This window comes from Schistocerca gregaria, chromosome 3 (genome assembly GCF_023897955.1).
Source record: "Schistocerca gregaria isolate iqSchGreg1 chromosome 3, iqSchGreg1.2, whole genome shotgun sequence".
NCBI lineage: Eukaryota > Metazoa > Arthropoda > Insecta > Orthoptera > Acrididae > Schistocerca > Schistocerca gregaria.
In genome coordinates, this window is record NC_064922.1 from 713899804 (window position 1) to 713925537 (window position 25734).

General features: G+C 42.1%; 1 protein-coding gene across 4 annotated transcripts in view; it reads right to left on the reverse strand.

Moving 5' to 3' along the window:
* LOC126354409 (solute carrier family 22 member 7-like) overlaps positions 1 to 25734 on the reverse strand; it is a 237948-nt gene that overhangs the window by 22487 nt on the left and 189727 nt on the right. For all 4 annotated transcript variants that reach the window (XM_050004024.1, XM_050004025.1, XM_050004027.1 and 1 more), the window contains one exon: positions 13635 to 13849. In XM_050004024.1, the coding sequence (XP_049859981.1) occupies positions 13635 to 13849 (215 nt within the window). The remainder of the gene's footprint in view (positions 1 to 13634; positions 13850 to 25734) is intronic.

Sequence of the window (25734 nt, forward strand, 5' to 3'; positions counted from 1 at the left end):
GAAGCTGCTGAGAGAGGCATGCACCTAAGCCATTCCACACAATGTTATCTTTCTCTGTAACGATTGTAACTTCACTTAAACAGATTTCTGTGAAACTGAAACTGTCTCTGGATATTTAAAAAAGGACGCGACACAATTTAAAATCTCTTTTATAGGGAACGTCATCTAACTCATTGTAGGGTTTCAGAAAATATAACACACTTTGCTCAAATTTTGTCCGTTTTATTGAAATTTTTTTAAAGCATGTTAGGAATAACAGCGACGTGTATCTTATTTTAAAGATGATAATCGGTCATAATAGCAAGTGGAGTTTTATTTTATTTCTGGTCACAGTCTTAGTAAATCATCTTCAGACCAAAGGGTGACACTATTGGTGACCCCCATAGACTGTGAACAGACCTCCAGAAATGCTTGGGAGGAATCAGTCGTCAGCTGCTTGGTCATCAGTAATGAAATGAACCATTGTTACCGATATCGACTGATAGTGTTTATTTAAATATTTGATCTACGTTTAAAATTTCTAAGATACAAACCCCAAGTTTTAACTTCAACTCAACGAGTGTTGTAGTTTTACGGAAACTGGAAAACCTGTGTACAACGATGGTGTTCCTGTATTGGTACTTCCATCTATGACACTGACAAAAACATTGTTCTGTCTCTTCGCAATTTCTCAGCGTATTATTTACTTTTGTTACCTGACAAGTTCTATGAGACCATTCCTGCCAATTCTCTCTTGTAGAAGCATTTTCAGAAAATATATTGCTAGGATTAGTTATTGACTAACCTTTAACCAACGGCTTCAACCACAGAGGCATATAACACATATATTCCACACATCTCCTCCTCCTCCCTTTCCCCATACATATCTTGCATCTCTTTGTTCATCTCCACTTCCCCCATCTCTTTCCATATCTTTCTCCCCTGTCTTCATTTCCCAACCTGTCCACTACCCCTCCCCATCTTTCTCCTGCTGTATACACCTCTCCCCCTCATTCCTCATTCTGTCCACCCCACCCCCTTTTCTCTGAACATCTCTTCCTCCACCCCTAATTTTCACACATGTTCTCTCACCACCATTGACCCATCTCCTCCTCCCACCCTCTATATCTCACCCTCTCTCTATCCATACCTCTTTGCCCTCTGTCCATCTCCACCCCCATCTCCCTCTGCCCATCCCCTGTCCCCACTCTCTGTCGCCTTCCCCCTCCTCTCTGTCTGTTCATCTCCTCATCCACCCACTCTGTCTTGCCCCCTCTTTCTGTATGGCCAATCCTCCCCCTCAGTGTCTTCCCTTCTCTTGGTCCCCACTCAGCCCATCCCCTCCTATCTTCTCAATGTCTATCCATCTCCTCATCCCCAGCCCACCCATCCACCTCCTCCTCCTCCCTTTGTTCCTATCTCTCCTCTCTCTATCGCCCTCTTCTCCTTTCTCTGCGCATCTCCTACACCTCCTTGCCTGTCCATCTCCTCCTCACCCAAGTCTCAGTCCATACAACCTTTGGCCACTCTGTCTATCCCCTTTTTCCCCTTCCTCTCCCTGTGTACCCCTTTCATCCACGCTTCATACCCACCTCCTGCTCCCCCTTTTTGTCTCTGTGTCCGTATCCCTTAGCTCTCCCCACTACCTCTTCACTACTTTCACATTCTCCCCCTCTCTATGTCCATCTCCTCATCCCCCTCTTCCTTTTTGCAAATTACCTCTCCCGCCCCCTCCTCTGTATGCCTGTATCCTCCTCTCACTCTTCCTCTTCTACTTCCACACCCTCTCTTTGTATATAACATCAACCACTGTTTATCAGCTCCTCTATCCCTCTATGTTCATCGCCTCCTTTCTCTGTCTCTGTGCATCCCATCACCCCCTCACTTGCCTTCCTCCCTCCCTGTTCACATATCCTCCACCTCTCTGTCCATACCTTCCCTTCACTGTGTCAATGTCCCCCGTGTTTCTCCATCTCCTTCTCCATCTCTATGCCCATCTCTTACTTCTACCTGTATCTGTCCATCTCCTTCCTTCCCCTTTCTGTGTCCATTTCATCTTCCTACTCTCACTATCCAGCTCCTCATCCCCATCTCTCTGCTCAGCTTTCTCTGTCCACACACATGTCCAGTGGAACACATTCTGATACTACCAGTACAACATGTCATTATTTTGATGTCAGATATTACTAACATGTTTTCACACCCACTCCTAGCCATATGGGTTCTGGGTGGTTCTTACCATCAGAGTATTGCTTTGCATACAATATATAGTAAATTTAGCAAATTTGGTTGATATCGATCAGGGGTTTTTGGAGGAATTGCTGAACAATTGCGAAAATAGCTCTGACTGCATTTACACAGCTCAGTGAGACTCTCCCATTTTAAAAAAATTCCAACAAAATTTTGCGGTTTATGTTAATTGCAGCCTCCCTCCTGTCCTCCAGCTCTCTTCTCACTGCATGTATATGACATCAGAAGGATTTTGCTGAGATTTGTGTATATCCTTAGTCAGTAAGGTCTCCTACAATTTGAGACTTGCTGACATATTCAATCTGACGTGTGTCTTAGTTTTATTATTACAGTGTTGAGGGCTGCACAAACTTCAGCTCGTTTTTAAGTGGCAAGTTGTTCTGATGAACTGCTTGGTTATACTGCAACAACCTCGTCTTGATGGATATGTATCTAACTCAAAATTTTATTGGAATTTTTAACAAAATAGACATGTCTCATTACCATAGATCAGACGATAATTTCTGTTTACAAGAATGCCAAGAAAACAGCAATGTGTTGTGAAGAACTAAAGGGAGAAGCAATAGAACGTTTCATGTGGAAGAGCTCCAATTGTAAAATAAACATGTGCAACATCTTCATAAGTCAAACCACTGTCCAGAAGTTAACAATAATAATGGTAACCATCATATCCCTTTGGCTACGAGCAACTTTTACACCTTCATGTTATTACCAGACTGGGTACTATGAATTTTAACTATCAATTGGAGTATTGGTCAACTGCTGTATTGGTCACTAATCAAAGAGCCACTAGCTGATAAATCAATGGCTTTATTTGAGGTGTTTCGGGTACATCATGAGGTTGTCTGTCTGAAACGTACCAAATAAAGTCACTTCTTATCATCTGATAGATTACTATTAAGTGACCAATAGAACATCTCTGCAGTACTCTTGATGATTTGTGATTCGGTCGCATTCTTCCTGCATTCTTCCTGCATGGCTTTATGTCACAGTTAGGAGACTTTTACTTACAGAATGGGTGCTATGTTCGACTCTATGGCAGAGTGTTTAAGTGTAGTGATGCCGGCGTGCACTGTGCGACACAGAGTCGTGGCGGCTTCTGTGAGGGCGCGTGCGCGATACTGATGGCGCCATTTGTGCCCGCGTTCCATCGATTCTGGCCTTAGTCGTATAATCTTTGCTTGGTGGTGTGTTCTGTCTGGGTCTGAGTGGTAGTGACATCTAGAGGGATGGATCCCCTCCTTCGAAAACGACAGATTGCAGCGTCTGGGCTACCCTCAGGGTGGAATCTTGTCTTCGAAGCTTGTCGGCATTGCTGCCGCTGTCGCTGTCTGTCTGTCCGTCCGTCCGCCGTTGCGGCTCCCACCCGGTGCTCGCATCTGTAGCTGTTCGTCCGTCCGCCTGCCTGTACGCCGCCGCCGCCATCACCGCCGCCGTCGTCGCCGCCATCGCCATAGGATTCTGCGCCGCCACCTTCGTGCCGACATCGTCCAGCCGCTGCTCGGAGAGATTCACCGGCCCACTTTCATCCCCCGCCGGAGGTTCTGCTGTCCCCTCGCGCTGCCGGCTCCTTCGCCGCCGCCACCGCCGCCACAGCCACCACCCTCACCTCCATCGCCATCTTCGCCCCCCTTTCGCACGCCGCCACCATGTCCCACCCCACCACCTCTATCATTTTCACCTCCGCCTCCGCTGCTCCAACCACCATCACATGGAGCTCATCCTCCATCCCCATTCCCGTCCTTCCTTCCCTCCCTGTCCACCCCACTCATGCCCCGTTTTCGGCTGTATCTACTCCCAACTCTCCCTCCTCTGTCACTGTCGCCCCATTGACATCTGCAGATTTTCCGCCGCTCCCTGCACCACCTCCGACAGGCTCCAACCCAGCACGGGTTTCAGTTCACCGTTCCACAGCCTCTGTACCACCCACACCCCCTCCCACTGCGTCATACGCTCCTCAGGGTGGTCCTGCCCCCCCCCCCCCCCACCATCTCGCAATGCAACTCATCCCCCCGACCCCCACCCCTGCTACACCTGCCACCCGCACCTTTATCCTCTCCAATCCTGACCCTCAATTCCTTGATTCTCGCACCCTCACCCTGGCCATCTGTAAATACTACCCCTTCTTATTCCTCGCAAGGACTCGGTCCTCATTAGATCCCCCAATGCTTCCTTCTACACCAATCTCCTCTCCCGCATCTTTTTCAAACAAATTCTGTAAGCTGGAGAGCAGAGTACTAAGCTGCTGCCAGCCCGCCCCTTTCGAAGGGACTCGAAACTCAATAAACAAGAAAAAAAATGTGGTAGTGAGTGTTGTGTGGGACATGGAACTGGACGGATGTGCTTGAGTGCTCGGCATCCTGGCGAGTGCAGAGACTTGAAACCTTTGAGGCCTGCGTTTACCTGTTGCGTTAACGGTTGCTACCATGACCTTAGCTGGCAAGGAGAGGCGCTCGTCGTGTGCAACCTGACTACGAACAGCGTCAGTCAGGTCATAGTGTGCTAAATACACCGATACGTATTGGACAACTTGTTAGCAGCTACGATCAGGAGGGCAGTATTATCCAACGCCTACTTAGAGTCCTAAAGTTATTGACCTCTTTTGCATTTATTTGAAATTATGTACGAAGTCTGTTCATTAAGTACTGTACTTAAAGATTGTTAATTCTGTCCCTCGTGAGCTGGCCTGAAATCCGGTTCCTTTATGCCTTTCAGTGGCTTCTTTTGGGACAGTGTGTGTCACTCTGGAGATTTCTGTATGCGACAAGCTAGTACATTGCAATTTTAATGTCACTTGAAATCATAGTTTGTTATCATTGAGTGTTTGATACTACTGATTGTAACTTCTGTTTGTTGTAGATCTTATTTGGCACTCAGCTAAAGATATGCATTGTGTGTAGCGCGCGCGCGCTTGTGTGTGTGTGTGTGTGTGTGTGTGTGTGTGTGTGTGTGTGTGTCTGTGTGTGTGTGTGTGTGTGTGTGTGTGTGTGCGTATTCGTATTTGCACACTCTTACTCCATGCTGAGGAGCCCTTCGGGTTGTAGGTGTACATTTTAACCTACCGTCTACCATTTTGTGGGTGTCCAAATTTCAGTGTCAATTAGTCCTTAAGTTAAAACCGTTGAGCGTTGCGGCCCGCGTTTTCCTGCTGCGTTGATCGTTGCTACCACTAGCTTAGCTGGCAAGGGGAGGTATACTTTGACTTATTTGATCTTATTTGAATTTTTACGTAATATTTTTTAAGATGACTTTGTACGTTGTTTCTCTTTATTGCTAGGAAGGTTCACTTGGAATATTATGACCGGCGCACTCCATACTGAAGTTTTAACGGTTTCCTTGAAAATAATCTTTAGTTGGCCGTTTAAGAATTGGTGTTTATGTTAATTTCTGTCAAACTTGATTGTTGTTCGTTGGTTGGTATATGTTCAGAGCTTTGTATCGGCAGCGTATGACGCATTGCTGTCCTGATGGTACGGAGGCTTGGACGCGTTTTCCTTCATCTTCGGCGGCTTTCTCGTCATCACAAAAGGCCTAGGTGTTGCGGGTCACACGCGCTTCTGTGGATCTCCCGCTTCAGACTCAAGCGGTGTAGTTTACTGTCATTCTTTTGGTATTGTGCTGCAGCTGGGGTGTCGCCAGGTTAGGAAGTAGTTTACTCACTATTTCTATTATTGTAAGGTCATCGTGGGCGTGTGATGAAAGACTTTGGGGAAACTGAGCACTGAGTTTCTCGATTGCTTGAAAAGATGGTTTATTTATCATTATCATCCTTATAGTGTTTATGGGGCCCAGTACTTTATTTAACTAATGAACTTGATTTATGTGTAACACGCATGTGGCCAGTCGGTGAAGTACTGCTGTTTACTTCTGTTTTTACCATAGCTTGCCTACATAAGACAGGAATAACCAGTGGAGATGTATGCATCTGTTGAACTTACATTCAAGTCCTGTTCTGGGATTAGTCCACAGCCGTGATGCTATTCGCGGGTGCAGAGGGCCGCTGCAAATTTATTTAATCAACTGTTTGTAACCGGGCCACCATTGTCTTGGATAGCTGAGATGTTCTTCGAGTAGCCTTTGTAACTTTATGTATAATGCAAATGTCCTTATGCATCGTGATTTTAATTTAAAAACCTTAACTATCGGTATGTATTTGGCAAGAATCTTGGTAACTGTTCGTTGGCTTATGATAGAATAGTTATTAAATAAAAAAAAAATTGTTTGGGACTCATAAATAACGCATCAAGTTGGGTCACCCTTCCACGTGTTTTCCTAAAGTTAATCCCGATCTTTGTCCTGGATCTCAGACAGCATAATTCAGCATTGTCAGCAGAAAATGGCCAACCGTTTTTACTGCAAGATAAAGCTCATACCCTAGCAGGGGTTCACAACAATGAATGGTTGGTTTTGAAAAGTAGTTGAAATTTTTTAGCTAAAAGTATCTTATCTATACAAATGTGTATTACATTTAGATGTTAAAACTACTGTACAGAATGTTATTTCATCAAAGTGTCATGTAGTGTAATAACATAGCTTAGCATTATCAACTGTAGATGATAAATATGCGTCTGCATATACATACCTACTTCGCAAGTCACCATAAGGCGCATGGCGGAATGGCAGAGGTTCCCAAGTACCATTACTACTCGTTTCTTTACCTGTTTCGCTTACGAATGGAGCGTGGCAAAAACTACTTCCTATATGCCTCCGTATGAGGCCTAATTTATCTTGTCTTTCCGGTCCTTACGCAAAACTTAACTGGCGGCAGTACAATCGTTTAGCTGTCAGCTGTAAATGCCTACATTCTAAACTTCGTCAACAGTGTTTCACGAAAAGAACGTAGACTTCCCTCCAGGGAATCCGATTTGGCTGGCTGGTGTGGCCATGCGGTTGTAGGCGCTTCAGTCTGGAACCGCGTGACCGCTACGGTCCCAGGTTCGAATCTTGCCTCGGGCATGGATGTGTGTGATGTCCTTAGGTTAGTTAGGTTTGAGTAGTTCTAAGTTCTAGGGGACTGATGACCACAGACGTCAAGTCCCATAGTGCTCAGAGCCATTTGTACCATTTTTGAATCCGATTTGAGTTCAAGAAGCATCCGCGTAAGTTTCGCGTGTTGATTGAACCAATCATAACAAATTTAGCAGCACGTTTCTGAACTGATAGGATGTATTTCCTCTACACAAACTTTGCGGTAATCTCAAACACTCGAGCAGTGCTGAAAAACGGATCGCAGAGCTGTTCTATACACGATCTCCTTTGTAGATGGGCTACACTTCCATAAGATTCTCCCAATAATCCAAAGTCGGCCATTCCCCTTGCCTGCTACCGTCCTTAAGTGCTCGTGGCTTTTCATACTCCTTTGCAACGCCTATATATTTAGTTGACGTGACTGTGTGAAGCAGCACGACACTAATACTGTGTTCGAACATCACTGGATTGCTTTTTCTCCTTCTCAGCTTTAAATTACTTTTTTCTAAATTTAGAGCAAGCTGCCTTTCATCACACCAAATAGACTTTCTGTCTAAGTTGTCCTGTATCCTACTACAGCCACACTGCGACAATATTTTATCACATTCTTCAGTGCGATGAGCCAGCTGTTGCAGATTACTGCACACCGTATCCATCACATCGTTCACGTCTACAGAGAACAACCGCGGTCCTATTACACTTACCTGGGGCACTGGTGTCGATGCCGTTGTCTCTGATGAACCCTCGCTTCGAGGACAACTACTGGGTTCTGTTACTTAAGAAGTGTTTAAGCCGTTAGCATACGTGAGAACCTATTCCATATGCTCGGACTTATGTTAACAGTTTACAATGGGACACCGGTCAAATTCTTTCCAGAAATCTACGAATAAGGAATCAACCTATTGCCCTTCATCCATTGTTCGCAGGTTTTCGTACAAGAAAAGGTAAATCTGTCTCGCACAAGCAATGCTTTCTAAATCCAAACGCTTATTATATTCGAGCGAGAATATCCTCAAGAATTCTACGGCATACTGATACTAAGGATATGGATCTGTAATTTTGAAGGTCCGTTCTTATACCTTTCTTATATACAGGAATCCTCTTCGCTGTTTCCCAGCCAGGTAGGACTTGGTGCTGGCCAAGAGATTCGCGATACATGTGAGCCAAGTAAGGGGCCAATGCTGTAGCATAATCTCTATAAACTGAACTGGCATTTCGTCCCAAAGTGGTGAATTATTTGTTTTCAACTCTTTCAGATCTCAACGCCACGGATGGCTATTTCTATGTTCTCCATATGGAAATCTATGAGACGGCCAAACGATGGTCCGTCTATATGATCCTCCTGCCTGAATGCTTTTTAAACGCCTACTTAAGACTTCATCTTTCATTTTGTTATCTTCTAATACCACACCACAATTGTCGACGAGCGACTGAGCAGAAACCTACATCTACATCTACATCTACATTCATACCCAGCAAGCCACCCAACGGTGTGTGGCGGAGGGCACACTTGGTGATATTACGTACGAGCAGAATTTTCTGGGGTTCTCGGCAAGAAGCTTCTCTAAGTTACGGCTGTGGAAGTTTTTACAGACGCATGAAATTCTCCTAACAAAGTTTTCATACTCGGAGATAAAGTTAATTGGACAACATAGGGTCGTATAACGTTTGGCTGACTTTAAAAAGTCGTTGAAAGTTAATAGCTGGAAGCACAGTAAGCCTCCCCACACAAAGTAATGTGAAATAATGTTGATGAATCGACTCTTGAATATGAAATTCGGTATAGGTTGCATACATTTTCCATTGTACAACAGGATGAGTTATCATTAACAGCAGAAGATGACAGGCGTTTTACACTTCAAAATAAAGTTATTACTTGTCACTGTAAAGTTTAGCTAACTTCGAAATGTGGTTGAAAGTGGATAGTTCCCAACAAGTGTACTTTAACCCTTAAGGTAGATCAGTTGTGTCATTAAGTGAGTCACTCTTGTTTTGTACTGTTATAGGAGAATAGTACAGATAATGTTTAGTTTCCTTAAAGTGATTTTTATTTTGGTGCAAACTCAAATTTTCGTCCGTGGCCTGAGATCGAACTCTGTTCTCTGTGTAACATTGTCAATCGTAGTAATACAGCTACAAGAATGTGGAATATCTTTGACAGAAGCAAACCGAGCAGTTCCCATGTTGATCTAAGGTAACATATCGTATACCGCGTTTTTCGAATTACAGAAAGATGCTGATTAAGTTATACACTGCAGTAAAGATATCTACAAAGCGCGCCATGTTCAGTACAGTTTGTAGTGCCAAAGTATTGGTAAATGTGACGTATGAAGCTACGTTCCTATATATCATGGTATTATTTAGTAATTCATGGGGTAAAGGAAAGGAGATGTAGTCTGAAAAATTTTTGGAGGACCTTTTCACTATACTGCCGCAGCCTTCCTCGAACGTCCACATTTATAGCACTATTCAAACATAGCCTCAAGGAGGCCCAAGCTAAAATGTCATAAAATAAGCTCCATAAAGCAGTCTGTAACGTTAATTACACTTTTCTAGCGTATTTTACCTAAAATGCTGCTTGTTCAGGTGATTTATGTTTTTTTTGTACTACTAGTAACGTAGTATCATTTGGCACTAAGAGGAACTATTAACTATTACTGCCTTGCCGATTAGCATGTTATTTTAGCCGCATGTGTTTTGTACTGTATAGAGCAATAATAACGACAGTTTGGATGTGAAAATAATATTGTAGCACTTAATTATTGAGTCCAGAGTAATGGTTTTGTCATCTAATGTATCTTAATCTGTAAGCTACACCACTAGAAAAACTTGCTAGTAGATTAAAACTGTATTCCACACCACAACTTGAATCTGAGAACTTTGAGAACTTTGTCGTTCATGGGCAATTGCTGTACCGACGGAACTACCCAAACACGAATCACGACTCACCCTCACAGATTTACTTCCATCATTATCACAACTTCTATTTTCCAAACTTCACAGAAGTTTTCCATCTCACCTTGCAGGACGAGAACTACTGAGAAGACATGGATTGTTTTCAGATTGAACTTGCAATCTGCAGTTAAATGTGCGCTGATATTTGCTGGCAGATTAAAACTAATCTTCCAGGGAGTTTCACATCAGTACACGGTCCGCCGCAGACTGAAAATTCAGTCTAAGACTAAGCTAAGTCTTCGCATTATCCCTTCGTCCAGAAGTGCTAGTCCCGGGAGCTCTGCAGGAGAACGTATGTACAATATGGAAGATAGGAGATTACGTATTGGCGGCGTATAGCTGTGAGAACAGGCTCTTTGTCGTGGGTGAATAGCTCAGTCAGAACAGCACTTGCCCACAAATGGCAAAGATCCTAGAATCGAGTACTAGCAGTTTTAACTGCTGCAGAGTGAAACTTCATTTTTCAAATAATCCCCCAGGCGTTGCCAAGCCCATTCTCTGCAGTACCTTTCCTTCTAAAAGTGCGAGTACTGAAAGGTATGTGGGAAAACTTTCTTGAAGTTTGAAAGGTAGGAGATAGAGGTACTAGCGGACTTAAAACTAACAGGGTGGGAAGACAGTTGAGCTTGGATAGCTCAGGTGGTAGAGCATTTGTCCATGAAAGGCAAAGCTACCGTATTTGAGTCCCAGTCTGATACTTGCTGGCAGATTAAAACTAATCTTCCAGGGAGTTTCACATCAGTACACGGTCCGCTGCAGACTGAAAATTTAGTCTAAGGCTAAGCTAAGTTTTAATCTGTCACGAAGTTTCGTCTCAGCATACACACCACAGAAAAGGGAAAATTTATGCAGGATACACCAGTAATGTCAATACATATTTATGAAACATAATGCATACATTTTGTAGATACGGAAATGAAAGGAGACTCCAGTCGTGTTTAGAAATTAAGTCCACTATAACCTGTAAGTTACAACCATATTGCGAATGTCTTTACGTATTTTGATAAATAACACAGAAAAAATTAGACACAGTTAATTTGAGAGTACATTGCACCCTCCAACAGGTGGTGTCAAATATTCCATTTCATTCGGCACCGAGTTGGGTTCAGAGAACAAGACGGCCATCTCTGGCGTATGTAGTGACAGGCTGTTTCACTTTAATCGACGATAAAATACTGGGCTATGATTGGAGGAGAAGGCTGTGGAGGGTATTTTGACATCAGAGATCGAACTAGCAGAGGAAGATGGCCACCGGCTGCAGTGCCGCCAACCTGCTGTGGTGGTTTCAAATGGCAGCGTCATCAAGTGGACTGTGGGAATCCAACGAAAAAAGTTCGAGGTCGAATTTAGCCACGAATGCTCATTGCATCACTGCTCTACCGTGTTACTGTATATTCTTCTACACTTTTATGTTCTGTGTGAGTATAGATTACTGTGCAGCATATGAATACTGCAACCGTATACTCAAACAGCGTCTGTCTGTTAAAGAAATAACATAAGGTCGCCAAGTAAATCTTTCAGAAAGCACAGCAAATAGAAAGACCAAACAGGTCACTACCTCCTGAGCCACAGCCTCGTGAAGATGTAAATGTAGGTACTCCCTTCTCTTGTAATTTCAGAGTGTAGTTGTGGCACACAGAAATATTTCAGGATGTACTTTTGTATATGCGATGTATAAACGGAAGCTGCACTCTCCATTAATAAACAGTGTTTCATATAAAATCTTACTTCACCAACTTGAGCTAATTGTTGTTGATTTCCAAACAATATACACACATCAAAAAAAGTTTTGCATCTCCACGGTTCCCAGAATTCCTGAAGACAGACTTTGACTGTGGCTATTGTATCACAGACACAGTCCCTTCGACTGTTCAGAGATGTCACTAATTCCGCCCAAAGATGTAAACCACCATGTATGAGCAGCTCCTATTAGACGGAGGGGGTCCGATAGCCAATCAGTTCCACTCATTCCACCAGGAAGGAGGTACACTTCTCGTGCTGTCTGTAGCAACCATGCCCAAACGGTCAATACCGCGGTTCGATAGCGTCCGCATTGCTACTTTGTGCCAGGAATGGTTCTCAACAAGGGAAGTGTCTAGACGTCTTGGAGTGAAGCAGAGCTATGTTGTTAGGACATGGAGGAGATACAGAGAGACAGCAACTGTCGATGGCATGCCTCGCTCAGGCCGCCCAAGAGCTACTACTGCAGTGGATGACCGCTACCTACGGATTATGGCTCGGAGGAACCCGGACAGCAACGCCACCATGTTGAATAATTCTTTTCGTACAGCCACAGGACGTCGTGTCACGACTCAAACTGTGCGCTATAAGCTCCATGATGCGCAACTTCACTCCCGACGTCCATGGCGAGTTTCATCTTTGCAACCACGACACTATGCAACGCGGTACAAATGGGTCCAATAACATGCCGAATGGAGCGCTCAGGATTGGCACCACGTTCTCTTCACCGATGAGTGTTGCATATGCCATCAACCAGACAATCGTCGGAGACTTGTTTGGAGCCAATATGGTCAGGCTGAACGCCGCAGACATAATGTTAAGCGAGTGCAGCAGTATCGAGATTCCCTGCTTTTTTGGGGTAGGCGTTATTTGGGGCCGATGTACGCTGCTGGTGGTTATGGAAGGCGCCTCAACGGCTGTACGATACGTGAGTGCCATCCTCCGACCGACAGTGGAACCATATCGACAGCATATTGACGAGGCATTCGTCTTCATGGACGACAATTCGCACCCCCATCTTGCACATCTTGTGAATGACTTCCTTCGGGATAACGATATGTCTCGACTACAGTGGGCAGCATGTTCTCCATACATGAAACCTATCGAACATGAATGGGATAGACTGAAAAGCGCTGTTTGTGGACGACATGACCCACCAACCACTCTGAGGGATCTACGTGGAATCGCCGTTGAGGAGTGGGACAATCTGGAGCAACAGTGCCTTGATGAACTTGCAGATACTATGCCACGACGAATACAGCCATGTATCAATGCAAGAGGGCGTTATACTGCGTATTAGAGATACTGGTGTGTACAACAGTCTGGACCACCACCTCTAAAGATCTCGCTGTTTGGTGGTACAACATGCAATGTGCGGTTTACATGAGCAATAAAAATGGCGGAAATGATTTTTATGTTGATCTCTATTCCAATTTTCTTTACAGGTTCCGGAACTCTAGGAAAACTTTTTGTGATGTGTGTATATGGAAATCAATTACAGACACTGAAGGAAATGTAAGTATAAGAGGAGAAACTGAGAGGAAGTACGCTTACGTTCTCAAGAATGTAACTGGGTTCGGCGATATAAGCCAACTCTGCACAACTGAAACCGAGACGACTATTTTGTTCGTCTGCTTCAGTTCAGGAATAATAATAATAATCCAAATATTTGTTTCCCCAAATGTAAATTTGTGACACTGTGGTAAATGCGCATTCACAGCAAAATATAATAGCGGGCTCACCGTAGAGAAGCAGTGCTATGGCAGCACTCACGAAGCCACACAGCAGTAGGGCTCCCGCGGAGGACCAGCGACGGCCCATGCGAGAGGCGTAGCAGTGTACCACGAGTACCGCCAAGAGCTGCGCCACGCCCTGTACCGACACCGTGATGAAGGGATGCACGTCGAGGATGCCCACGCTCAGCACCATAGAATATATCGTTAGAGCGACTATTGACCTGCACACAGACCACCTACGTTAATATCACGCACGAACTGCGTCTCCGTAACTAAGGAATTAATCAAGAATAGTGTAACGGAGACAAAAAAAATATGTGGCAAAATGTCTACAACCAGACATTATTGAACTTTCAAAAGATAACGATCATTTAACTAGTAGAGAGCAGGATCTTCTTTCGATGCTATTACAACTTTTAATAATAGTGGAATGCTTTCCACAAAATTTCAATAAATGAAGATGTAATTTGATTTCATTCTTGCCACAGCTTGGTGATTACTTGTTGATAGACGTTTTCAGACGGGATCTGTTGTTGTACAACTCAGACACGTTACACACAATCACGTCGTGGCTCTGAGGAAGACAGCACAACTTATCGATCCAATTTACTACAGGACACGACGAAAGCTCCTTGCTTTAGGGACTACAGCACAAAAGGTTAAGTAACTGTTAAGTCAATGTGAGTATCATGCTCTTTCCTTTTACTATAAAACTTCTGCATTATTATTATCATTATCAAACTCTCTCGCTCAGAGTCCAGTCGAAGAAATGCAACTTAATGACACAAGCTACGTCAACTGAATATCACTGTCGTTACAACACCCACTAGTAAGCACCTCCCGCTAGGTCTAAACATGTCCATCCCAGTGTAGCAACACATGTTATGACTTACCGAATACGGTATAACACGTCACAAATGTCGATCGTACTTGAGAGGAGGAGAAATTGCAAGCGAGTTAAAGTACAACACGAGAACATAAACGGTGGTTTCTAGAGTTACCCCTCTGGCGGACGTATCCCGCAGAGGCCGTGGACTGAACGTGTTGAGTCGTTCCGAGAGTTCTGTGATACCAAACAGATTTTTTTGAAGCAAGTGTGAATTGTGAGGCTATCGTAGATCCGAAGCATAGATACAGATAGCTGAGCAGCATTTCAGATATACGGGAACAGACGAGATCACAGTAGCTTAGATAAATGTGTAAAACCCAAATATCTTTCAGGACACAAATACTGACTTAAGAGACAAGAAAAAAATTACCACAGTCTCAATATATCTGTAATACCCAACAGTCCATGAGGGACACCAGCGCTGGGTTAGCTGCCTGTTTTGACAAGCCCAGTCTGACTGGGCCGGTGGGAGGGAAATTGGAACAGCAATGTTCACCAGATTAAATTATCCAATTCTGAGCGACAAGTTGAAAAAAATTCCTGAAGGAATATTTTATAACCTGGGAGATCAATTAGAGAAAAAGTAAGTTTGGGTTTGTTTAGGAGTGGGAGCGTAGCTAAAGGCAGCGAGAAAGGAGTGTGATACGAGGGATATGGGTCGTTAAAAGGTACCTCTACTGGTTATGACTTGTTGCTGCTACAGTCGATGTTGACATCACAAAAACAATGCTGGAGTTGTATAACGTAATACCTCCGAATTACGAGAAATTTTGGCTATTTTGGATTACGAAATATTCTTCCCATTGCAGTAGAAGTTCATGTTTACGTGGCATATACGTAAACAGCGATGTAGATCTCAGGCAAAAGAGTTAGTCATATTACGAGCAGTAAATATAGACTTTTGATTATTCAGTACATTATTGTTTATTTGTACGTAGATCCTTCAAATTATTATCCAGGTTTCTCAGGAATATTTTGGGCTTGTAATTGACGGATCAGCCTTTACATACAGTCTATTGCAATAAAATAATGAAAAGTTTTAGATTAATTTCCTCTCTTCACGAATTAAATTGGACTAGCTAATGCTATTTTATTCATACAACCATTACATCATCCCACTAGATCCCAGGTTCGATCACCACATGGACGCTACATTTTTGAATACAAGGTCATAGCTTCCAGAACTTACACATGATTCAATAGACAGGACTATGTAAATCAGCAACACTCAAATAAATAACACAGTTGGAGAAAGAAAAGAATTGTGCGTGATCATGATGTAGTTACTTAACCCTAGCAATACCAACGTCTTTTTGAAATACGCGTACCACCGTGGGCGGGAGTACTTTGTGCCCACCACAGAAAATTAAAAAATAAACACATTCCATTATTAACACATTGTTAAATAGGCACTGACGTATAAACAGGGTGTTGAAACCGAAAATATATCTTCTAGCACGATCATAACAACACCAACCCATACCCTGTTATGTGTATACAGGGAAGAAAGGGACATTATCATCATCAGACAAACATTTTAAAGAAGACAAATTTAGTTAATTGTCGTTGAGTTTTGTTCACAACATACTTTTGAGCGATGTATAGATGTGTAAGAAGAGTCCTGAGCTTGAAAATATGATTGTGACGTTAGCTGTGAAAAGTTTCAATCAGCACTATGAGTTAAATTTTTGGATTAGGTTTTACCAAAAAATTCATAACATTTTCGGAATCTGTTATAAGAAATGATTAAACACAATAATCTTTTTCAAACTTTTAAATTACAAAGTACGGGACTAGATTAGAATAATTTCAAAATGTCGGCATAAAATACCCCCCCCCCTTTTCCTCCTTGGTATGGCGAGGGTTAATGTTGGCTAAAAGAATGTTCGATAGTGTTCCGTTTCTGGCATTTGTAACACCATACTAGAAGTAGTCAATGAATTTTGCTATTAGGGCGGTAAATAACTGATGATAGCCGAAGTAGAGAGGATATAAAATGGAAGCTGTTAAGCAGCAAGAAAATCTTTTCTGAAAAAGAGGAATATGTCAGTGATAGGAAGTGAAGTCTTTTCTATAAGTATCTGTCTCGGGACTTGAACAGGTGTAAAATTGAAAGATAAGCTGTTCACACAAGGAGAGGATAGAAGGTTCTGAGATATGGTGCTTCAAAGGTGCTGAAGATTGGATGGGTCGATCCAATAACAAATTAGTTACTGAATCGAGCTATGGAGAAAAAAAACATTATTGAACGACTAGACGAACTTCTGGCCCTGTGCAACGTCCCAGGCGACTGGGAAAAAGCGCAGGTGACGCCTCTATATAAGCAGGGAAAAAGAACTGCACCCGCAACATTACATACGAAAACCCCCTGACATTGGTTTGCTACACAATCCTTGAACGTATTCTCAGTTCGAATACAATAAATTTTCTTGAGGCCGAGAAGCCTATGTCCACAGATTAGCATGATTTTAGAAAGCATCGCTCGTGCTAAACTCAGTTTGCCCTTTTCTCAAATGATACACTGCGAACTATGGTTGAAGAACAGGCAGAGTCCATATTACTAAATTACCAGAAAGTGTTTGACATGGTGCCCCATTGCAGGCTGTTAAATAAGGCTGTTAAATAAGGTCCATAGCTACACGAGTGGGTTGAAGAGCCTAGTATGTTGTCTTCGACGGTGAGTTTTCCTCAGAGACAAGAGTATAGCTAGGAATGCCCCACGGAAGTGCGGCAGGATCGCTGTTATACTCTACATACATAGGTGATTTGGCGGATATGGTGGGCAGCAATTTATAGTTGTTTGCTGATGATGCTGTGGTGTATGGTAAGGTGTCGAAGTTGGGTGACTGTAGTTGTTGTTGTCTTCAGTCCTGAGACTGGTTTGATGCAGCTCTCCATGCTACTCTATCCTGTGCAAGCTGCTTCATCTCCCAGTACCTACTGCAACCTACATCCTTCTGAATCTGCTTAGTGTACTCATCTCTCGGTCTCCCTCTACGATTTTTACCCTCCACGCTGCCATCCAATGCTAAATTTGTGATCCCCTGATGCCTCAAAACATGTCCTACCAACCGATCCCTTCTTCTAGTCAAGTTGTGCCACAGACTTCTCTTCTCCCCAATCCTATTCAATACCTCCTCATTAGTTACGTGCTCTATCCACCTTATCTTCAGTATTCTTCTGTAGCACCACAATTCGAAAATTCTATTCTCTTCTTGTCCAAACTAGTTATCGTCCATGTTTCACTTCCATACATGGCTACACTCCAAACAAATACTTTCAGAAATGACTTCCTGATACATAAATCTATATTCGATGTTAACAAATTTCTCTTCTTCAGAAACGCTTTCCTTGCCATTGCCAGTCTACATTTTATATCCTCTCTACTTCGACCATCATCAGTTATTTTACTTCCTAAATAGCAAAACTCCTTTACTACTTTAAGTGTCTCATTTCCTAATCTAATTCCCTCAGCATCACCCGATTTAATTTGACTACATTCCATTATCCTCGTTTTGCTTTTGTTAATGTTCATCTTATATCCTCCTTTCAAGACACTGTCCATTCCGTTCAACTGCTCTTCCAAGTCCTTTGCCGTCTCTGACAGAATTACAATGTCATCGGCGAACCTCAAGGTTTTTACTTCGTCTCCATGAATTTTAATACCTACTCCAAATTTTTCTTTTGTTTCCTTTACTGCTTGCTCAATATACAGATTGAATAACATCGGGGAGAGGCTACAACCCAGTCTCACTCCTTTCCCAACCACTGCTTCCCTTTCATGCCCCTCGACTCTTATGAATGCCATCTGGTTTCTGTACAAATTATAAATAGCCTTTCGCTCCCTGTATTTTACCCCTGCCACCTTTAGAATTTGAAAAAGAGTATTCCAGTCAACATTGTCAAAAGCTTTCTCTAAGTCTACAAATGCTAGAAACGTAGGTTTGCCTTTTCTTAATCTTTCTTCTAAGATAAGTCGTAAGGTCAGTATTGCCTCACGTGTTCCAACATTTCGACGGAATCCAAAATGATCCTCCCCGAGGTCTGCATCTACCAGTTTTTCCATTCGTCTGTAAAGAATTCGCGTTAGTATTTTGCAGCCGTGGCTTATTAAACTGATAGTTCGGTAATTTTCACATCTGTCAGCACCTGCTTTCTTTGGGATTGGAATTATTATATTCTTCTTGAAGTCTGAGGGTTTCGCCTGTCTCATACATCTTGCTCACCAGCTGGTAGAGTTTTGTCAGGACTGGTTGTCCCTAGACCGTCAGTAGTTCTAATGGAATGTTGTCTACTCCGGGGGCCTTGTTTTGACTCAGGTCTTTCAGTGCTCTGTCAAACTCTTCACGCAGTATCGTATCTCCCATTTCGTCTTCATCGACATCCTCTTCCATTTCCATAATATTGTCCTCAAGTACATCGCCCTTGTATAAACCTTCTATATACTCCTTCCACCTTTCTGCCTTCCCTTCTTTACTTAGAACTGGGTTGCCATCTGAGCTCTTGATATTCATACACGTGGTTCTCTTCTCTCCTAAGGTCTCTTTAATTTTCCTGTAGGCAGTATCTATCTTACCCCTAGTGAGATAAGCTTCTACATCCTTACATTTGTCCTCTAGCCATCCCTGTTTAGCCATTTTGCACTTCCTGTCGATCTCATTTTTGAGACGTTTGTATTCCTTTTTGCCTGCTTCATTTACTGCATTTTTATATTTTCTCCTTTCATCAATTAAATTCAATATTTCTTCTGTTACCCAAGGATTTCTAGTAGCCCTCGTCTTTGTACCTACTTTATCCTCTGCTGCCTTCACTACTACATCCCTCAGAGCTACCCATTCTTCTTCTACTGTATTTCTTTCCCCCATTCCTGCCATTTGTTCCCTTACGCTCTCCCTGAAACTCTGTACAACCTCTGGTTCTTTCAGTTTATCTCCTTAATTTCCCACATTTTTGCAGTTTCTTCAGTTTTAATCTACAGGTCATAACCAATAGATTGTGGTCAGAGTCCACATCTGCCCCTGGAAATGTCTTACAACTTAAAACCTGGTTCCTAAATCTCTGTCTTACCATTATATAATCTATCTGATACCTTTTAGTATCTCCAGGGTTCTTCCACGTATACAACCTTCTTTCATGATTCTTAAACCAAGTGTTAGCTATGATTAAGTTGTGCTCTGTGCAAAATTCTACTAGGCGGCTTCCTCTTTCATTTCTTAGCCCCAATCCATATTCACCTACTATGTTTCCTTCTCTCCCTTTTCATACACTCGAATTCCAGTGACCCATTACTATTAAATTTTCGTCTCCCTTCACTATCTGAATAATTTCTTTTATTTCATCGTACATTTCTTCAATTTCTGCACATCTAGTTGGCATATAAACTTGTACCACTGTGGTAGGTGTGGGCTTCGTATCTATCTTGGCCACAATAATGCGTTCACTATGCTGTTTGTAGTAGCTTACCCGCATTCCAATTTCCTATTCATTATTAAACCTACTCCTGCATTACCCCTATTTGATTTTGTGTTTATAACCCTGTAGTCACCTGACCAGAAGTCTTGTTCCTCCTGCCACCGAACTTCACTAATTCCCACTATATCTAACTTCAACCTATCCATTTCCCTTTTTAAATTTTCTAACCTACCTGCCCGATTAAGGGATCTGACATTCCACGCTCCAGTCCGTAGAACGCCAGTTTTTTTTCTCCTGATAATGACTTCCTCCTGAGTAGTCCCCGCCCGGAGATCCGAATGGGGGACTATTTTACCTCCGGAATATTTTACCCAAGAGGATGCCATCGTCATTTAATCATACAGTAAAGCTGCATGTCCTCGGGAAAAATTACGGCTGTAGTTTCCCCTTGCTTTCAGCCATTCGCAGTACCAGCACAGCAAGGCCGTTTTGGTTAATGTTGCAAGGCCAGATCAGTCAATCATCCAGACTGTTGCCCCTGCAACTACTGAAAAGGCTGCTGCCCCTCTTCAGGAACCACACGTTTGTCTGGCCTCTCAACAGATACCCCTCCGTTGTGGTTGCACCTACGGTACGGCCATCTGTATAGCTGAGGCACGCAAGCCTCCCCACCAACGGCAAGGTCCATGGTTCATGGGGGTGGGGGTGACTGTAGGAGGATACAAAACGACTTACTTGTTAGACAAAATTGCTATTTGGTGTGATGAATGGCACCTAACTCTAAATGTAGAAAAATGTAAGCTGATGTGGATAAGTAGGAAAAACAAACCTGTACTGCTCAGATACATCTTGCTTGACATGGAAACGTTATTAAATATCTGGACGTAGGGTTGCAAGAGATGTGAAATGGAATAAGCATGTGAGGACTGTGGCCGGAAAGGCGACTGGTCGATTTCGGTTTATTGGGAGCATTCTAGTGAAGTATGGTTCATCTGTAAACGAGATCGCATATAGGGCGCTAGTGCGACCTATTTTTGAGTACTGCTTGAGTGTTTGGGAAACACACCAAGTCAGATTAAAGGAACGTATTGAATCATTTCAGAGGAGGTAGGTTTGAATAACATGCAAGTGTTATGGAGAAGCTTCGAGAACTCAAATGGAAATCCCTGGAGAGAAGGTAACGTTCTTTTCGAAGAATGTTGTTGAGAAAATATTGAAGCTGACTGGAGACCGATTCTGCAAGGCGTATTGCAGAGTATCGATGTAGATGGCCATGTAGATGTGAAAGACGAGATTAGTTGATAGGAGGCATCAACGAATTGTTAATTTGGTACTGGAAGGAAAAGTTGGAGAGGGTAATAATGTCATATTGCGACCAAGGCTTGAGTTAAGCGTGGGTGCAGGGACTTCCATAGGACAGACTACTCTGGAGAGCTGTATCAAACCAGTCTTTGCAAAGAAGGCTAAAACAAACATATTACGACATATTGAAAGAAACGTTAATTAACATATTAAATGATGCATGAAATGTTAAACAGCTTCCCCCAAGCTTCCATGAGTAGCTCATCATATTAATAGCCAAGAAATACCCATAAACAACCACTGAATCCCTTACACCCACCAGAGTTTCTTAGAGCACTAGTGCGCTGGTTTCTGGACTCGGATAAGCGCGCTGGCCCGGATCGAATCCGCCGGCGGATTAACGACAAGGTCTGGTGTGCCGGCCAGACTATATGTGGTTTTTCGGCGGTTTTCCACATCCCACTAGGTGAACACTGGGCTGGTTTCCACGTTCCGCCTCAGTCACACGACTCACAGACATTTGAACACGTTCGCACTATCTCATGGCTTACACTATAGGCAGACAGCTCTAGTTCACTACTTATATTCCAGGGGGTTTGGGATGGCGGCAGGAAAGGCATCCAGCCACCCTCTCCAAGTGACACAGCTAAATCCGTAATAACAAGGCCGACCCCGTGTTGTCGCGGGACAGGACCCAAAGAAAGAAACAAAAACGAGTCAATTCCTTATGCTGATAATCTTGATGAACGCTAACTAGAAAATACTAGCTCTAGCAGTAAACGTAAGATTAAGGGACGTGATGAAGAAATCAGGATGTTACCAAACGTTCACAGTTCCAGTGCGCTGTATAATCGACGTCCTGAGTTACTAATGTGACATAATAGCCATTACAGACAACTTTTGTTGCACAAATGCATAATTCCTCTTAAGCTTTTCTCCAGCCACCACTGAGGCAGGACAGTATGCCATGCAGCAAACAGAAGGACAAACTGAAAGAGAGACAATAATGCAAATAATTTAGCACAGCCTGGAAGCTATTGTTTCACGTTCCTGTTGCGAGCAGTCTGCATCGTTAATTCAGCAACATCATCCCACCAAGAAGAGACCAGGACCACATTCTGACAGCACAGCATGGTGGCAAAAGAACTTATAAATGTTCTGCAAGAACACGAATGTTTCAAATGGCTCTGAGAACTGTGGGACTTAACATCTGAGGTTATCAGTCCACTAGAACTTAGAACTACTAAAACCTAACTATCGTAAGGACATCACACAAATCCATGCCCAAGGAAGGATTCGAACCTGCGACCGTAGCGGTCGCGCGGTTCCAGACTGAAGCGCCTTCAACCGCTCGGCCACAAAGGTCGGCTTGCAAGACCACGTATTGGCCCACTGGTTCACTGAGATGAAGCACCAAACTGAAGCACAGAAAGCCACAGTTGTGATATGGAGATGTGGAAATTAATGCTGACTAGTCCAGAAATTGAGGACACATTCAGTCGTCCTCAAGAGACATAACGTCGTTACCTCAATGGACAGTAATAAATAATCCGGCTTTCAAGCCCATATGTGATTCAGTTACATGAATCAGAAATAATGCAGCCCCTGTGTTGTGCTGCCTACCATATGCTGGATGACTTCTACCTGCGAGATTGCTACCTCTGGTACCTGGTAGAATCAAAATGGAAAATTCTCAACAGGATAAGAATAGCCCATAATGTTTGTAAAAGTTTCAGTAAAAATGAATTTCATGGTCTGTTTTCACGAAATAATGACTTGGAAGTAATTAAGCCTGTGTAACAAAATCTGATAAAGGCAATGCTGTAGTTACTGCCAGTAAAGGTGACTATGTCCCCAAAACTTTAAAATATTTTGAGCAAAATAATGTTTTCGAAATGAAGGAGGGTCTTACATGAAGAAATTATGTGTGCTGCAGGTGACGTCAAACTCCTATAAAAACCTTTTCAAAGAATCGATTAACATGAATCTACAGGTTCCTAAGTTACGTTCTCAGTTCAAGGGCTATAAAATAGATCAGTCAGTTCATCTGGCTGTAAATTCTACGAGCAATGGATGTTATGAATTAGTCATGTTTTATCATGGAAGGATCAAAAAATCAAAGTCTACGTTTTTCAAAATAACTGTTCAGTAGCTAGTAGTCAAATCTAGATGAATAAAATCATATATGTGAAATGTAAACAAGAGACTAAATTAATGTCTTTCGATATTACTAAATTGTAATGTAATAGTTCAAACAGGTGTGGAAATTATGGAGAAAAAATCTGTTTGTTTAAAAAAAAAGTCGTAATGGATGAACAAATTACAGATCTTATATAGTTACTAAAAGTGATTATTAAATAAAATTACTTTTCATTTCATGGACAACTGTTTCAACAACCAAATGGCCTTGCAGTTTGCAATCCGTTAGTGGGTATTCCAGCAAATATTTTCAAAAAGTCACTTAACGAAATTTTTTTACATTTCCACAGAATTAGGCATTCAGTGCTATTCTAGATATTTTGACGATGGAACTAATGGTGGAGTAGACCATCTCCTTGAACAATTTAATAATCTTCATGGGAAAATTAGTTTCACTTGGAAGTTCTAAAATTAAAGTCAGTTTGACCATAATAGATGATAGAATAACTTCTGAAATTTTCTGTAAAGCAACAAACACTGATCTAATAGTACCTTCTGATTCAAGGCATCCTCAGTCCCACAAGACAGCGTTCTTTCATTCAGCTAGTCATCGGTCTGCGGTCATACATTTATCATCAGTTAAACTGAAGAAAGAAATTAATTAATTAAGAAAGTAGCCTGTAACAACAGTTATAAATCTTAGTCAGCGGAAAAAATTTTCAAAGCGAAAACTAATGAAAGGGTGACTACTCTAGATAACTGTTGAAATGGGAATAGTGATACAGAAAAATGTATTTCGGTACGTTACTTTGGTAACTCACAGTATAGGATTCAGCGTGTATTGGTTAAGAAAAATGGATGCAAACTTCCTTTCTCCAGCAACAAAATTTTACAAAAAAAAATTATACGCAATTTAAAAGCTGCAAAAGATCCTTTATGCAATCAGGTGTTTACAAAATTGCTTGTAGTACATGTCTGGTATTTTATGTCGGACAGACCAGCAGTACGTTTAACATAACATACAATGATTACCTGTTAGAGGGAACGGTACCAATGTTCATAATTTTTGTGCCGTGGAGCATTTGTTAATATTGGGACACAGTCCAAAAGTAGTAGACGAAATGACGATTCTAAGTAGAGAGAAGAAAGGGTGAAATCTAATTTTTGAAGAAAATTGACTTTTTAGACTTATCGTCAGTAAAGATGGTCTCATTTTAAATGAAAAACCACAGTTAAATAAAAATTTCTGCAACGTTTTTAAGCCGTTGCTCGGAACGTTCATATCGTTTGGCTTACGTTTTCCGTCACTTTCATTTCGGAATGTTGTTTTTCCCATTATTTAGTGGACTCTGCATTTCCTTAGGCATAAAAAGTCAGACAGAACTTTATTCTGGTCACACAGGTTTTGGATGAAGAACATATTTCTTTTTTGTACATTGCAATATCCTGTTAAAGTGCTACTATTGTACATTTTATTATTTTTCGTCAGCACATTTGTTTAAATTAACGTTTTATTCATTTTATGCTACATAGTGCCGTATTATATAAAAATGTTTTGTTCCTTTTGTGTTCTCTTTTATAATGGCTTCGCTTTCACACTGTGTACTATTTGATCTATTTAAGACAGTTCAATGCATACTACACTGAAGTATTATTGCTTCCATTACATTATCCATACGGTTGAGCGTTTATCACATTCTTAGCGCCCAAGAGGTGACGTGCTGTATCCTATGTTTAATTTGCATTGCAACTAATTGCGACTCGTTTAGCTCCATGTCTTCTCTTGTAATAAGCTGTACCTGTGGTGTAATTATTGCCGTTTATCACAGGGGACTTAATCTGTTTTCTGCTTTTCGACTTGAGCGTTTCAGTTCATATAGTATGCTTTTAATTTTAACGTCGAATAAGTCATGCAAGTACCATTCTTATTCCATGTACTTCAGTTTACTATTGCATATCACTGGTATTGTATTTGTTTTTTTATATGTTTAAAACATTATAGGTGAGTTTATTCCTTCTGGAGGAGAAACCACTAACAGGATTGGAACCTGGTGAAGGCTCATTACGATAAACTTTACGCAACCGATTGTCTGTATACATCACTTATCCAAACATTGTGTTAACAATAATAGACGATGTTCCTCTATACGTTGAAATGGGAGCAGTTCCACACCAACAAGATAACACAATCTCACAGTCAACAGTAAATAGTTGGATTCTTTATTTGGAGTATCGGATACCCTAGTAAAGAACAGGGTGCATATTTCCTATCGGATCTCGGGACTGACGTCATGTGTACTGGACTGCTGTTGAAATTGCTCGTCAATATTTTATAAAGCTTTACTCTTCAATTGCTTACTTTAA